At 39.3% G+C, this 16,559-nt stretch overlaps 2 protein-coding genes across 8 annotated transcripts; both read right to left on the reverse strand.

Moving 5' to 3' along the window:
• Positions 1-84: 84 nt before the first annotated feature.
• exoc7 (exocyst complex component 7) lies at positions 85-11,201 on the reverse strand. Of its 6 annotated transcripts, XM_079476099.1 has the most exons (21): positions 10,977-11,201; positions 10,292-10,357; positions 8,985-9,169; positions 8,803-8,908; positions 8,494-8,716; positions 8,251-8,415; positions 8,079-8,090; positions 6,842-6,931; positions 6,460-6,522; positions 4,924-5,069; positions 4,559-4,711; positions 4,348-4,446; positions 4,165-4,227; positions 3,837-3,903; positions 2,113-2,178; positions 1,485-1,605; positions 1,137-1,232; positions 990-1,053; positions 836-877; positions 517-650; positions 98-355 (listed from the first exon to the last, which is right to left on the reverse strand). In XM_079476099.1, the coding sequence occupies exons 1-21, from the start codon at positions 11,034-11,036 to the stop codon at positions 253-255; spliced, it is 2,124 nt and encodes a 707-aa protein (XP_079332225.1). In that variant the 5' UTR covers positions 11,037-11,201; the 3' UTR covers positions 98-252. The 6 variants fall into 6 exon arrangements, with proteins under 6 accessions (XP_079332222.1, XP_079332220.1, XP_079332223.1 ...); XM_079476096.1 differs by lacking the exon at positions 6,842-6,931 and having other exon boundaries at positions 85-355; XM_079476094.1 differs by lacking the exon at positions 6,460-6,522 and having other exon boundaries at positions 85-355.
• Positions 11,202-11,694: 493 nt separating this feature from the next.
• Positions 11,695-14,835, reverse strand: tvp23b (trans-golgi network vesicle protein 23 homolog B). Of its 2 annotated transcripts, none has more exons than XM_079476065.1 (7): positions 14,729-14,835; positions 14,410-14,483; positions 13,093-13,237; positions 12,804-12,893; positions 12,483-12,614; positions 12,166-12,294; positions 11,695-12,055 (listed from the first exon to the last, which is right to left on the reverse strand). In XM_079476065.1, the coding sequence occupies exons 1-7, from the start codon at positions 14,738-14,740 to the stop codon at positions 12,029-12,031; spliced, it is 609 nt and encodes a 202-aa protein (XP_079332191.1). In that variant the 5' UTR covers positions 14,741-14,835; the 3' UTR covers positions 11,695-12,028. The 2 variants fall into 2 exon arrangements, with proteins under 2 accessions (XP_079332191.1, XP_079332192.1); XM_079476066.1 differs by having other exon boundaries at positions 14,644-14,749.
• Positions 14,836-16,559: the final 1,724 nt, after the last annotated feature.

The following is a 16,559-nucleotide window of genomic DNA, read 5'->3' on the forward strand; positions in this document are numbered from 1 at the left end:
TTAATAACTTCATCTTGCAGGATGTGACATCATATTTCTGAGAGTCTGCTGTGATGTTTTCGGAAACGCAGCACTTGAGAAAAATGACGTGAAAGAGGAAGAATCGTTCATTTTATTTTATATCCATCACATCCTCAAAAAGAGACATACATAAATAATTGTGTTCATACAAAACAGAAACAATACATTTCCAGTTGGGTAGTGTGCTTTGAAGCAGAAGGTTTGTTGCTATGGTGAAGGTGTGGGCGTGGCTTAGGCCGAGGTGTCAAAGAGCTTGTCAATCATGTCCCCCACCTGCTCTGGAGTGTATCTGTGATATTTCTCTGGATTTTTGGTGAAGGATATGTTTGCGCATCTGTGAAAACAAACGGGGACATCCTGAATGATGCAGAAGTTTGAGCGGTGCTTTCTTGAGCCATATAACTTTAAGGACTCTCCAACAATAGAAATAAATGCATTTAACAAGAAACCAGATCGCAGGGATTCTTGGGAGATTTGTTTGAGTGTGTGTCTCACCGCTGCAGAAAGGCTTTATAAGCGTCTGATACGACTCTCTTCTGAGCGTGTCTGACAGCATCACGTTGTTCTTTATCAGGAACCGCCCAGACCTTCTGAATCTTACACAGTTCCTCCAGACCGTCATTAAAGCCCTGAACACACAAAGACAGACACTCGGATACTATTCTCGATCAAATCTTTAGAACAACGACACATTATAAATGTTCCTTTATTTCAAAGAAAAAAATTTTTGCGAGACGTCGAGTCAGAAGTCGAATCCTCCAAAACATGTCCCCACTTTAAGACACCGATCTGACCTGAAACATGTCTGTCATACCTTGAATTTGTCCTTGATGATTTGGCGTTCCTTGTCTTTAAGCTGTTACACAAGAGGTCGGAATTACATGAGGATTTTATAACGCCAAACAACAGATTCTATCTCCTACCTACGAGCAAATGGTTATGTGTGTATGTGTGTGTACTCTTCCTACCTTGGTCCCAGGCATGAACGCAGGTATATTTTTCTCTGTCAGATGCTCTGTGACCTTATACCAGCTGTGTGTGAATAAAGATCACAAGGTCAGTAATTGATGAATCACACGATGTGTTTGAGATCAGACGTCTGCAGGTGAATTTACCTGCGCTGGTAATTCTGAATCTCCTGCTCGATGAGCTCACGGTATGAACTCTCCACACGCTTATGAGTCACAGCAACCAACTGAATCAGCTCAGACCTGTACAACACAGATCAAGTCATTTCATAGATTTGATATCAGGCTAGTGATATTTACTGACCCCAAACACTACAGCTAATCCTCAAAGAAAAATGTGCACGGCACCGGGTGTGATGAAAACACAAGATTTGACCGTTTTTAAGTCCTAGTGAGGACCAGTAAAACATCTTCATAAAATCATTAATGATGCAACAATGTAAATAGTATTTTGAGAATGAAACGAATGAATTCAGGTTTCATGTGAACGCTCACTTCTCCAGAGACTTCAGGATGTAATTGTAGTTGTTATGAAGGAAGATGGCTCGCAGCGCTGGATCTTCATACACTTTGGCTTTGTTTGACAAATTCAGCTGAAGGTTACCCAGGACTTTATCTATGAACAAAATACACACATATTACTGCCATATAAATATGAATTAATTATAAAACAATACAAACATTCAATTTCATGAACACATGACATGACCAACATTATGCGGACACCTGAAGACAAATGCATTAAAGGGACAGTACACTTATAAATGAAAATGATTTGATGATTTTCTCATGGCAAACCTGTGTGAGTTTCTTTCTCCAGCAGAACATAGAAGATATTTTGAAGAATGTTGATAACCAAACAACCCCGTTGACTTCCATTGTCTGCACACTAAACCACATTTCTCAAAATATCTTCTTTTGTGTTCGACTGAAGAAAGACTTAAACAACCTGACGGGGAATAAATGACAGAAATGTCTATTCTTGGGTGAACTTTCACTTTATCTGAGTGGTGAGTTACTCTACACAAGTGGCACATCTGGATTTCTGCATCTGTTTTTAATGACCAATAGTCAAAGCCGGGAATTGAACATAACTCGACAGCTGTGTGTGTGTGTGTCTTACAGATATATGTGCTCAGAAGTCTTCGGCTGAATTCTGAACTGTAGCTGCTGGCGGATGAACTGTTCTCTAAAAACAAGAAACACGGATCAGTTTCACTCGCAGTAAGAATCGAATCCTTCATGAAACATGTAAACAGCACGTTAGCCTGTGAACGATCATTTGTAATGAACATAACACATGCGTCATCTTTAAAAACAGAGGAGCGTCAGCTAAGAGTCTAACTGCATCCATCTACACGGCCGCTTACCTCGGGGGTCTAAAGGAATATTGTAAGTGTCCCCGAGAACTACAGGACAGAAGCCAAGCAGAAGAGAGAGAGAGAGAAGCAGAGGGCAAGAAGTTAAAACAGTTTGTGTTAGTGAAGAACATTTAATAGGCGGCCAGCGTGGAGGAGTGAAGGAGGGGCTGTGGTGAGTGGGCGGGGTTTATGAACATGTGGGCGGGGCTGTAGGTGACATGCACACCTGTGATACAGAAAGGGTTCGTCTACACAAAGCTGAATTAAATACTTATGCAACACCCTGAAGAAGATCATCATATGCACGCGTGTCTGTTTATTAAAATGTTTAAGGGATTTCATTCCTGTTTGGCATCAAGAGTAATGGACAATACTAAACTGCAACTAAATTCGGGTGACAAGGCAAGAAAAACCAGAAATCGCTCATATTAGGGGCAGAAAAAGACTTAAAGGGACAGTTCACCCAAAAATGAAAATTAGGTCATCATTTATTCGCCCTCGAGTTGTTCCGAATCTGTATTAATGTCTTTGTTCTGATGAACACAGAGAAAGATATTGAGAAGAATGCTGGTTTCAACAGATCTTGACTCCCATAGTAGGAGAAATGAATTTACCTTTTAAGACATTTTGAAGAATGTGGGACAGCAAACAGTTCTGGGGCACTTTTGACTGCCATTGTATCTTTTACTTCTAATGGTGCGTTCCAACCAGACGCGAATGAAGCGTTAAGCACCGGTGATTTACATGTTAAGTCAATGCAATGTCGCTGTATGTGGATACCAGGAGCTGTACGATACATCTTCTTACTTTTAGCGAAACGGGAATATAAAGGATCTTGTACATAAAGCGCAGCTATCCTCTCAACAAAATCCATGTCCGACATTACGCAACGAGACAGGAACCGCCTGGCAGAAGCCCCTCTCATGATGCGAATTTGCATCTGTTGTGAAGTGAATTTCACGAGCGAATGAAGCGAGTAAACTCAAAATGTTCAAGCGTCCAACTATGCACGAATAGCCCGATTTACGCAAGTCGCGTCTGGTTTGAACTCCCGGTAAGGGAGTCAAGATCTGTTTGGTTATAAGCATTCTTCCAAACATCTTTCATCAGAACAAAGACATTAATACAGATGTCGAATTCAACTCGAAGGTGAAGAAATGACGACAGAATTTTCACTTTTGGGTGAACAGCACACAAGTGTATAAAAGCAGTTGAATTAGTTTTAAAACACAATCATCTCAGCACAGTTCTTCATGCAACTTTATATAAACGATGAAAGCAAGAAAGTGAGCAGACAAAGGAGAGAACAGGTGAGGACGGACATCTTTAGACGGCTGTTTGTTTCAATGTGATAAAAATATAAAGTGTTCTTCTGACCATCAACAACAGCACGAAGGATTCATACAGAATAAACGTCAGTTGTCTTTATGTATGCTTGTTTACAGCACAGAGATCACAGAGATGTGTAATGTGTTTGTAGTTGTACCCTGTGAGGCTAACATCGCTCCGGCCGTCTCCTGAAAATCCAACAGCTGCTGTAAGAAGAGAATGGCCTGCAGACCGAAACACAATTTATCCAACAGCTCAGAGATGAAAGGCATCTGAATACATTATTTTTATACGTGTATGAACACATCTGGACTTCCACAATCTCATTTTTTTTTAATAGTTGATCTGCATGTTGTTTGGTAAAGTTGCTACGTGTGAATTCTTCCTAGCGGCTATTTGACAACTATTCTTAAACAACATTGTAAGCAAATTCTTTTCTAAGCAAAGAGTCCGAGGTGTTTTCAGACCGTTTGAAGTGATCTTACATTGCTTGTCAGCTCGTGTACGGTTCCATCTTTTGGCATGTTGTATTCTTTATCTGGATCATTCTGTTGGGACAGAACATTTATCGCATTGTCAACACATGATGAGGAATTAAGTGTCAGTTATATGAGATATTAAAGATTTGTGTTTTATAACGAAGTTTTAAGCAGGATCTTGTGTTGTACCTTAATGCTGTCAGCAAACTCCTCCAGCGCTTTAGCTCCGATGTTCTCCATGGAGGTGATGAGTGCCGGGAGTTTGTTCTTGGTGCTGGCGGCGGTTCCCTGCAAAACAACAGAGGATATGACATCACAACATCAATCCTGACCATCTTTCAGCAGGTTTGATATGTTAAATGTGTAGCATCTACGACAACTCGCTGAAAAGTCGCTCTACCTGTAGTGTGGTATCAAAGTCTGGCTTGGTCTGTTTGAGATGTCTCAGGATGGGGAAGATAGTGAGAACGGCAGAATAATCGTGTCTCATGATGGCTCTGCGTGCAGCTGACACGATGTTATCGCCCTCCAACATTAAATTATCCAACGCCTCCTGCAACCACACACAATACACAACAAACCAATAGAAGTCAACTTTTAACCAATGTTTATACTCTCTGTAGCAGATATACACATTTAAAACTACAGAGAAATGGGGTAAGAATGTTGACGACATCATCTTGCACAATTCTTGTCCAATTTAACTCTATCAATCCATAAAACATGCAAAAGGAGCAAAGACACACAGAGAACAGGAGCGCTGACCTGTATGAGCGAGTCGAAGGTCTTCTTCTGGTGATGTTCTGGAATGATCTCGGTCAGTAAGACATACTCGCTCTGAGCCAGCTTCACAAAAGCGCTGATACAGTGAATGTATGAATCAATCTCAACGTCCAACACGTCATCTTTTCCTGATACACACAAACACACGCGTGTTACAACAACCAGACACGAGGAGTTTTGATCAAATACTGATGAGGATAAATTAAGGTTCAAGTTTACTTAGGACATCATTAGTTCACTATCATACCATGAATACTTTACATTCAAAAATATTATTTGCACAGCAAATTTCTTATTCCAGGAGAAATATCTAAACATTTTTGAAATAAAGAAACATTTTCTTGAGAAGTAAAATGAACTTAGACATTAAATTAAGATGAAAGTTCAGGCTTAAAACTAAAAAATAATACGTTTTATTATGTACTTAATTCTAAAGGGTATCTTTTCTATTTTTTGTAAAGTTTTTTATATGACCAAAAATGATCTTGCTTTATGTACATTCATGTTTTTTAGGGGGGAATTTTACTTTTTTTGTGAAATCACTTCATAATCACTCCTGATAAATGTCTTCAGGATTTTTAATTCAGTTGCAAACGGCAGTGAGCATTTTACAGATGCATCTGTCTGCCAGGACCTGCGACAAGGACTGTATTCCATTACGCACATGCGCAGTTCATTACCATTGGCCCTATGAACGCAGCAAACGTTTATAAGTTTGGTTAAACTTTCAGAAAAAAGATGATAGCATTGCCACATGCAATATGTGCGGTAAAGATACTTCGTGAAAGGGAGGAAGTACCTTTCATATCATGAAACACGCATTAATCTGAAGGATTGCACAGTGTTTAAGTCTCTCAGCCTCGAGACCTCCCGCTACAACGCACCAGATAACTTACAGCTATTAGCGACAGCGTCTCACACTCATATACAAAATACAGGTAGAGATGAAAAGACAATCAGTAACATTCTTTTTTTATATAGTGATCACAATTAAATACATTCGGGAAGCTACAGGACAACATTTTCAAGTTTTCTAGCTTTAAATTATATTAATTTTAATAAATCATTCAATCACTTTTTAAAAACGAATTATTTCAGTATTTTATTGACAATTAATTGTTAGATAATGGACGATCTAGCAACTGGATGTTATATCTTTTATGTTGTATTTTTGAGTTATACTTTAATAGTTTGGTTTTGTAATTGCTTGTGATTATTCCTTAATGGAAGTGAAGTAAAATGAACTTAGACATTAAATTAAGATGAAAGTTCAGGCTTAAAACTAAAAAATAATACGTTTTATTATGTACTTAATTCTAAAGGGTATCTTTTCTATTTTTTGTAAAGTTTTTTATATGACCAAAAATGATCTTGCTTTATGTACATTCATGTTTTTTAGGGGGGAATTTTACTTTTTTTGTGAAATCACTTCATAATCACTCCTGATAAATGTCTTCAGGATTTTTAATTCAGCATAACTTTACAGTAACTGTTCTTAAACTTTGAGTTGAGACTCACCTGCAGCCGTCGCATGCTTGTCATCAGACAGGTGCTTAACCCCGCGCAGGTCATGATCGAAACCTGATTTGTTAGGATATAGTCACATGACCCGGGTCACTCACCCCAGGTTACAGAGGGAGTGTTTAACAAGTTTGCCCCGCCCACAAAGCAAAGAAAACCGCCCACCCACACACACACACAGACATTACGGCTGAGTGTGTGTGTTTCAGGATGTTAGTGGTGCTTTAAGAGCATCAATGAACCCAGCCAAGCAAAGACTTATGGGGGAAAGTGATGTCACAACAGTTGTGACCCTTAAGCTTCCGTTTCACCCGACAGCAGTTCATGAACACAGGAAAAGGGAAAAAGGGTGAAGAAGCAGAAAGCCAGCGTGTGTTACCTTCCAGAGGCGTGAGATTAGAACCCTTTTTTCCATCCAGGCCATGCTGAGAGTATTGTTTGAGCAGATTCTGAGCCTTACGGATCGTGCCTGCGCCCATCAACACCCGAAGAGAGAAAGAGAGAGGGGGACAGATGCAGGTATTTCAGAAACAGAGGAAGAGACCGTGACGTAAAGAAAGAGGGGAGACGTCTAAAACCCTGATCACCCGACAGCACAGAACCACTGCAGAATCCACCCGGAGAAACCCACCGAGACCACGACCCCGGCTCACACACACACACAGTGCATATAAACATCACAAACATAACATCAGAAAAACACAAGCAGTTAATTCATCACAGCTCTTCAACTGCAGCATGAACAGTGATGTTAATACAGTCAATAACGCTACGGCATTACAGATGCCAGAATACATCAGACGCTCACATACACATTCACTACTAAAGTCTATTCCACATAAAACACACGTACACAAGTGAAGAAGAAGTGAAATGTGTGTTAGATGGTAAGATACGCAAGACATTAATGTTTCTAATAGGGGTCATATCACTTATCGTATTATTTTTCCTGACATGTCAGACATGTATGTTTATCAAATTAAATTAATTGAAAACCATTCGCCAGCCTCTCTCTCTCTCTCTCTCTCAATCTTTTATGCAAGTGATAGTTCACCCAAAAAATCGTCGTCATTTACTGTCATTTCAAGTTTCTTTTTTCTGCAGAACACAAAATGATATATTTTGACAAAGTTGTTCATTGAGCCCCTTTCACTAGCGTTGGTTTATGTGTCCGTACAATAGCAGTAAATGGGTGGCGGTGCTTTTCCGTTACCAACTTTCTTCAAAATATCCTCTTTTGTGTTCTGCGGAAGGAAGAAAGTCAGAAAGGTTTGTAAAACGATGACAGAATTTGAAGACAGAAGCTGAAGATCTGCTTTATTAAATAAACTGGTATTTAAATCATGAAAATATTGAATTTATAAAACTAATTATGAATGCTTTATTGATTTTGTTTACTTGGTGTTGTACATTGTCCGACACAATGGTCACCCATTGAATAAAAAATATGTGTGTGTAAGATATGGATTTCATTCATTCGCAAAAACCTAATTTTGAAAATGTATGATCTCAGCCGTTTTTGTGCATGTTTGCTTGTCGCATGTGCATGTTTGGATTAGATGCCGCCCCCTGCAAAGGAAAGCAAGCGGTCGACACGTCAGCGATGAACACTTTACCTGGGATGTAGACTGACATCATTAAACACAGGTGATACAGAGGAGAGAAGAGAGGGGAGGAGACGTTAGTAAGAACACACACTGGGTGAGGGAGAAATGAACTTTGGAGTGATGTCATCAGACTGTCTGGAACCCGGAGGTGTGGTTATGTCAGGGGTTAAAGGTCACTGACCTGGTCGTTTGGGGGCTTTTTTAGTGGGCGTCTCCTTGCGTTTGGCCTGTACGGCAGGGGAATGGATGGCAGTGGTGGCGCTGTTCTTACGGAAGTGCTCCTTCAAACCCTTGATGGAGCGGTCCAGCTGACTGGACCGGACTTGAAAGTACACGTTCATGAAATCTGCAGAGAAACACACGCGAGACTCCAGTTACAGGAGGCAGGTTCTGAACCTTTAACATTTTATTTGTGTGTGCGTACCTTGGTTCCGTCCGTACTCCACCAGCCAGGCTGAGATGCAGATGATGTCTTGCAGAACGGCCTCGGGCAGGTGGTCCAGCGTCACGTCTTCCTGCACCTCCATGTCCTCATCTCCTCCGATCGCATCCAGGATCAGAATGGGTGGCACTGGCTTACTGTAACGTGTCAGCAGGCTGCGAAACTCCGCCTCCAGCAGCTCCTTCCCTTTCTCAAAGCGAGCTTTCTGCAACACAACGGCCGGCACTGAAGAACGCTCGGCACACGGGGAAGAACAGTGAAAGATCTGTGAGAGGAGGATGAGAAATGTACCACTGTGTTGAGTTCTGGGCTGTCGGGATTGTTGTCCTGAAAATACTCCACGGCTTTCTGGATCTTTGCGATGCAGGACAGATACTCGTCCAGACGGCCCGCCGGCCTGAAACAGAACATCACATAAAAATGTACTTGATTTCAAACGATTGCATCTCGTTCCAGGGCAGGTCGCCACTCACCCCTCGCGGATGATCTTGTCGGTATCTTTGGCCACGTGGTAATAGCTGATGACGTGATCCAGGCAGGAGAGAGTTTTATCGACGTTCTCCTGAAGTCTCTGCAGGTTCTCTGTTTGTTTGTGGACTGGAATGATGGAGTTCTCCAGCTGCATTAAACGGCTCTCAAACGAGGACAGAATGGACACCTGCGAAGAATCCAAACACTCTTTCATTTCATGACTCGCCTCTGCAGAGTTGAACTACATAACAACCCTCACTTGGCAGTACAGATCATTATTAGGGTTGGGTTTCGATAACCAATTTCAAATTTCAAAGAACCGAGGATTCTATAGGATCTTCCTGACTTTTTCAATCACTTGCAAACGGCAGTGAGCATTTTACAGATGCATCTGTCTGCCAGGACCTGCGACAAGGACTGTATTCCATTACGCACATGCGCAGTTCATTACCATTGGCCCTATGAACGCAGCAAACGTTTATAAGTTTGGTTAAACTTTCAGAAAAAAGATGATAGCTTTGCCACATGCAATACGTGCAGTAAAGATACTTCGTGAAAGGGAGGAAGTACCTTTCATATCATGAAACACGCATTAATCTGAAGGATTGCACAGTGTTTAAGTCTCTCAGCCTCGAGACCTCCCGCTACAACGCACCAGATAACTTACAGCTATTAGCGACAGCGTCTCACACTCATATACAAAATACAGGTAGAGATGAAAAGACAATCAGTAACATTCTTTTTTTTAAATAGTGATCACAATTAAATACATTCGGGAAGCTACAGGACAACATTTTCAAGTTTTCTAGCTTTAAATTATATACATTTTAATAAATCATTCAATCTCTTTTTAAAAACGAATTATTTCAGTATTTAATTCACAATTAATTGTTAGATAATGGACGATCTAGCAACTGGATGTTATATCTTTTATGTTGTATTTTTGAGTTATACTTAAATAGTTTGGTCTTGTAATTGCTTGTGATTATTCCTTAATGGAAGTGTAATTTATTCCCAAATGTGGCAAGAATAAAAGGTAAAACGTTTTTCTTAAAGTATTAGCTTTCTCTCCCAAAAATTTTTTTGGAATCGGAATAGAGAATCGATAAGAACCAGATTCGATTCGGGGAATGGGAAACGCTAAAATGAAAACGATACCCAAACCTAATCATAACACACATTTCTTGTGGACATACAGAGATTCTGCTTCACTAGAGTCAAACAGATTATCTTAAACCACCCTTCACATCATGAATTTAAAGGACACACATACACACAAAATCCACTGAAAAGAAGCATCATATCTCACCATTCCATTAGTGAGCTGATCACTTTTCTCCAGACTTTCACGAATGAAAGAAAGTGTTTCCTGTTCCTGTAGATCAGACACGTTAAACATTATTTACACTGAGACAAAGTAAATGCCACAGTGAAAAGTGTAAACTACATGGAAACTATATAAAACTATCATTTAAATTAGAATAATAAATCTTTAAAAAAGGACACATAGAAAGAAAAGAATCTGAGCAATCTCAAAGAATAATGTTTAGATTTGAGCACTTTTTGAGCATATTTTAATATATAGGGTCATTATTTTACAGTGACCCCATTATGTTAATACTCATACGTTGACTCTAAAGTTAAAAACTACACCTTGACCCATATGTGTTATCACTTATACGTTTACCCTATGTTAACCCTTATACTTGTCATAACGTATATGTTATCATGTATAAAATATTCCCTTATATCCTTCGACGTGAGCTCATAGAGTTTAGGGCGTTTGTTTATGTCACTGATCTGAGGCCTGTGATATCATCTGACGGATCGTATGCTGCAATGTAATGATGTAACATTTGAAGTAAATAAATGGGACTAATAGACATCTGATCCACAACAGTATATCAATGTATATGACGGATGAATGACATCCGGTCTGAGATCACGGGATTTATACTGATGTTATTCTTTTGATTTTCCTCTTTTTGACGCACCTGTTTGAGTTTCGCCTCGATCTCGCGCTTCCTCGCGGACGCGTCTTCTGTCGGGATCATCCTGACGAAAGGAAATATGATGGGAATAATATATGGATCCGTCCAGATCACCGCCACATTTACAATAATATACAAATATTAAAGCGAACAGAGCGACAACAAGACTAAAGTAATCACAAGATGGCCGCGACAAACAGAATTCAAAATAAAAGTAGTTTTTAACGTTACGTTTAGTTAATCCTTACAAATATTAAGCATGTAATATTCTGCTGCTAATGCACACGTGATATGATAGATTTAAATAACAGGCTACGAGGAATTAAATGCATTGAATGGATGTTAGCGTTTAACAATTAATCTAAATAAATTGTCACAGATTAAGAATATGTGGTTAATTTAATTTTAGACAAAAATGTCAGATAGAACCGTTTCATTCTAAGGCGATGAATTGTTAACACACTTTCTTGTTTTAATCATGTCTTGCATCCTAATATTGTAGCTTTAATCATGACACTGCCTTTAGAAATAACCACTGAATAAGATTACCATTTAGAATTTATTGGAAACAAACCAATTGGGACTTTAATTTTGATAAAGTATTACAGGTAACATATTACAGGTAACTTTACCCACCTCACAGATGCAGAGTGACCCTCAGTTTTACCACAAACCACATTTATTATTAAAAAAGTTAAACATAATAAACAATTACCGTCACATCGTTTAAATAAAAAATGATTTATTCAGTATCCCCAAAAAGATAATTTATCGCTATATATATAAATATGTACATATGTTTTTGTCATTATTAGCATGAGGTCATGCAATATTATTAAACACTTTGCGTTCTTTAAACTAATTTTGCGCAAAATGTTAAACACATTGTATAACAGGTTATGTTGTCAACAGAGTTACACAGAAAAAAGTTAGGAAAAAACTAAATGATCAAAGTAACAGCTTTCTTAAATTAAGTCATTTAAAAAAAATCTATTCACTAAGAGTTTATTTTGTGCAAATATAACGTGTACATTCCTATGGTCTGTCGCTCTGTTCTAGGACTCCTCCTGTTTTGTCAAAGCCTGAAAAATAAAACCAGACAACAAAATGGAGTTACATACTGTATCACCTGAATGTCCAATATAAAATATATTTTTTTAATCAATGCTTCACATGAGCTTAAAGAAAATACCTGTTTGAAAAACTGCCTTCCGAAGTAATTGGTGGCCATGCTTCTCAGGTTGGTCTTAGCTCCCATTTTACAGCGCACATACCCGTAGAAATTAGCGCCTTGTAACACCACTCCCAAAATCACCACCGCCTGTGAGATCAAACACACCATCATTATCCGCAGACAGTACCTTCAGCTTTTCACAACACTCACAGCCCCGTCAGAGAACATCTATCTTACATTATACATCCAATCAGTGCTGAAAAAGAACTGGATTCATTTTTTGACCTCTGACCTCAGGCAGAGTCCCTGCTGACTCATACAATCTGAGAACTCACCAGCCATTTGATCTTGAATGAGAAGAGTGTGGAGAAAGCAAAAATGACCCAGAGGACAGGACAGACGATCAGACCCAGCCAGAAGATACGAGACTCTGCGTTTGAGGTTTGTGAAGACTTCTTCCCATTAGTCTGTTCACACACAACACAGGGTGCACGTACGTCAATGTCGTGTAACATAACCAAATGACACCATACGTAATAAAACATTCACACAATTTTCTATTAGAACTCACTGTCTGTGATGTACAATAAAGAAATGAATCACTTCAACATTATGTATGGTCCCTGTCATAACAGAGTATGCGTGTGTCTTAGTACCTTTCTTGACTCATACACCCAATGGCTTTTTCCATCATCATCCACTTGATTCCACCAGCGCAAACCCACTAGCAGACGGCCTGTAACGTTCTGTGCAAGACAAACACATTTTAAGCTACAGCTGAGAGCAAAGTATTGAATTTGATTGACTCCATCTATCCAAAACAAACCAAAGATAGTTAAGTGTTATCATGGCAGTAATACAAGGTATGAACTTTGGTTTAAAACCTTCTGTTTTAAGAGTTTGATCATTTCTGAGCCAAGCCATTTAGAAGAAGCAAAAGCCAACCTTGACAGTCCAGAAGTCGCATGACAGAAGGAGAATGATGGTGACCATACAGGCGATGAAGCTCCCACCAAATAATCCACACAGCAGGTAAACCAGTATTGCACTGACACGGAAGAACAGGTGGAAGAAAGAAGCCACCGGATGCCTGAATGAAACAACAAATGTTTATCTATCAGAAGACTATCCCTCACAGACTGCTGTTGCTTTCATGTACAGGTACATATAGGGTGGCCATACGTCCGGCTTTTGGCCGGACAGTCCGGATTTTAAGCCCCCTGTCCGGCGCAGCCTCAAGCCGGACACTCATTTGTCCTCCTTTTCGGAGTTGCACTGAATCGGCCTTAAAAAACGCGCTCTAAAACCTTTATTGAGACACAGCAGCATAGCGGCTGACGCCGTAAGATCTCCGGTCAAACAAGTGATTGGCTGAAAGAGGTGTCAAATAAATATCTGATATATCATGGGTTAAAAAGGTAAACAAGCCTCCACGAATTGAGGTGGAGTCCACGTACTGGCTACGTCACATCATAACGTTAACATGCCGAAACGTCTGACATCATTTAGTCCGGAATAGACAAAACACCACATATTCATATCAAAAAGCAGCAGAGATGCTTTCCATGGATTTTGCACACTATGTCGCTGTGAAGTGGACGTTAGTAGTAAAGGGAAAGCCGCCATTGACCGACATGCCAGCACTGAAAAACATAAAGGTCATCGATGAGCTGGTACGTCTTCCCTTAGGTCTTATTTTCGAGAGGCATCATCACCTCAGGATGACAAAATCTGCGCTGCAGAGCTTTAAAGTCTATCATGCAGTCAAGCACCAGTCATACAGGAGTGTCTTGAATAAATACAAATACTGTGAACAAACACTTCTTTGCCTCTTCTGGTACATATAGGTCTACATCAAGATATGTTGTTGATCAAATTGTCTGGCAATGAATAGAGTAGACTGTTTCAGAATCACTGTATCTTGATACCATAGATATGATAGACAAAATTGTATTATTTTTGCGAGTACACCAGATGCAGTTTCTTGCCTCACTAAATGCCGCAAAGTGTCCTCCTTTTTGGTGTTATGGAAATGGCCACCCTAGGTACATACAATAACTATGAACTACCCAAACCATACTTATAATACAAATTATATCCAAAAAGCGTATATTCCAATACTCTCCACATCCGTATGATATACAACTACATTATTCCATAAGAAACTTGAACAACAGACACCACGTCACACAATACAGGTCAAACGAAAAACTCATCTAAACTAATCGATGTTGATCGTTAAGAGATGAGTAACAAACACACTTGACTTTGCTCTTTCGTGAGGCGGAATCTTCCTCAGCATCGAATAACGACACATCATCATCATCATTCGCGTCCTGAAAACAAAAGACGGTTTAATTCATTGACTTGATAGAAAATAATGAAGCATCACACAACCCTTTGCGTCTTAATGACTTTAAATGATTTGTTTACTGTTAGTGACTAGGCTAAACAAGTTCTACTCTCATTGTTTTCATATCTTATCTTACAATTTACGGAGAACATGTAACGTTGCGCATTCACACAAACTGTCTTTAAAGAATTAAAATATTATAAATAAAAGTCAAAACGTCCATTTTACCATCTTCATCATTGTTGTAACTTGTTGACCGTGCTAGAGCTGCTACGGTTACACGTCACTTCCGGGTCTTCAAGCCTACGAGTGACCATATCGCGCCTGATCAAAAACTGTACACACGTTTAAATATAATGTGTGTAGAATGTCTGTCAAAAACTTGTTTTACCACTTAACATTTAGAATGTGTTTTAAGGAAATGTAGTAATTATAAACAATATTATTTCGTTTGCTTAAAACTAAGCAGGCTTAACTCTAATAGAACAGAACAAAATACTCCCTGAGCTCCAAAAGTGGCTCGTGAAGATTGATATATGTATTTAGTTATGTCGGACAGATTCTGGATCATATCGTAGGACATATAAAATGAACTGCTTGAAGTCTACGTTTAACATTCAAATGACTGAAAACATACAGAAGGCTTTTGTCAGAGGTCTGGTGTCTTTGCGTAATTCAACCTGAAGGGGCGCTCGAGTAATTATTGGCGGGCTCGAAAATCACATTGTTCACTTTCAACATAAATATTCATGATAATGTATACACCCCTGTTGTCTTCCAATATGTTTACCTTATGTATTTTTTTTTTTAGTCGAAAAGATTTTTTTTTTTATGAAAACATTACGTGATTATTCTTCATATAGTGGACTTCAATGGACCCCAAACAGTTGAAAGTCAAATAACAGTTTCAGTGCAGCTTCAAAGGGCTTTAAACGATACCAGACGATGAATAAGGGTCTTATCTAGCGTAACGATCAGTCATTTTCTAAAAATTGATCAACTATGCTTTATAAACACAAATGCTCGCCTTGCTCTGTTCTTCGAAGCGCGTTCACGACTTCACGTCAATTTTGTAGGTAAGTAAACCTAAATAACCCACGATAGAACGCCCTGTCTTACGCTTTATAAAACCTTTGAATGGGGTACGAAGCAGTCACGTGGGTGTGTGTGAAACGAAGCTTCCGACGTCACCGCCCACGTGATTTTTAGAGACCGAATCTAGCCGAATCTTCAGTGAAAATCGCTTCATATTGACACGCGCATCGGAGCTTTGGTGTCACTTGTTTTTTTTTTGTTTAAAATGGTAATTTCGTGTGCGTATCCTGGATGTTGCAATATTAAAAAACCTAAAAGGAAATATTCGCTAGGAACGAAAATTCTGACTTTTCATCGATTTCCTATTCACAATCCCGAGCGATTCAAGCTGTGGATGCTCGCGCTGCACTTGGATATCAACACACCCGAACATGCTCAGATATATAAGAGAGTGTGCAGTGAGCATTTTTTCGACGATGATTTTAAACACTCACAGCAAGTAAATCGGCGTTTTCTGAAAGCGTCGGCTGTGCCCAACAGGCTATTAAAGCAAACAGAGGTATGTTGTTTTTTACTATATTTGATGCAAAACCTTTATTTTTCGTCAATGTGTTTCTTAATGTGTTTATTTATTACTAATGTCTTCTTATTACTAAAGTATCCGTCTGGTGGAAATCTAGAGTCCCTAGCAAAGGACCACGACACCGAGCTGGAGGTCCAGGGAGCAGGAGTGTTTTTGACTCCACAGTCAACACCAGTAAAGCAACAGGACTCTGGTCCAGGAACTAGTACAAGACAGTTTGCAGATGCTCAGTCTAAACTTTGTTTAGTGCGCACAAGTCCTGAAAGTGTTGGAAAGAGGACAAAACCCTCAACATGTTATGCCCACCCTGCAATACACTCCCACCGGTCTGTAAGTACCATCATTTGTGACAAGTTAACAAAGTGAAATGATGGTCAATTATGCTTTTGTGTTATACATTGTTAATAAATACATTTCTATAAATGTATTATTTAATAATTT

Source organism: Barbatula barbatula (genome assembly GCF_947034865.1).
Source record: "Barbatula barbatula genome assembly, chromosome: 16".
NCBI lineage: Eukaryota > Metazoa > Chordata > Actinopteri > Cypriniformes > Nemacheilidae > Barbatula > Barbatula barbatula.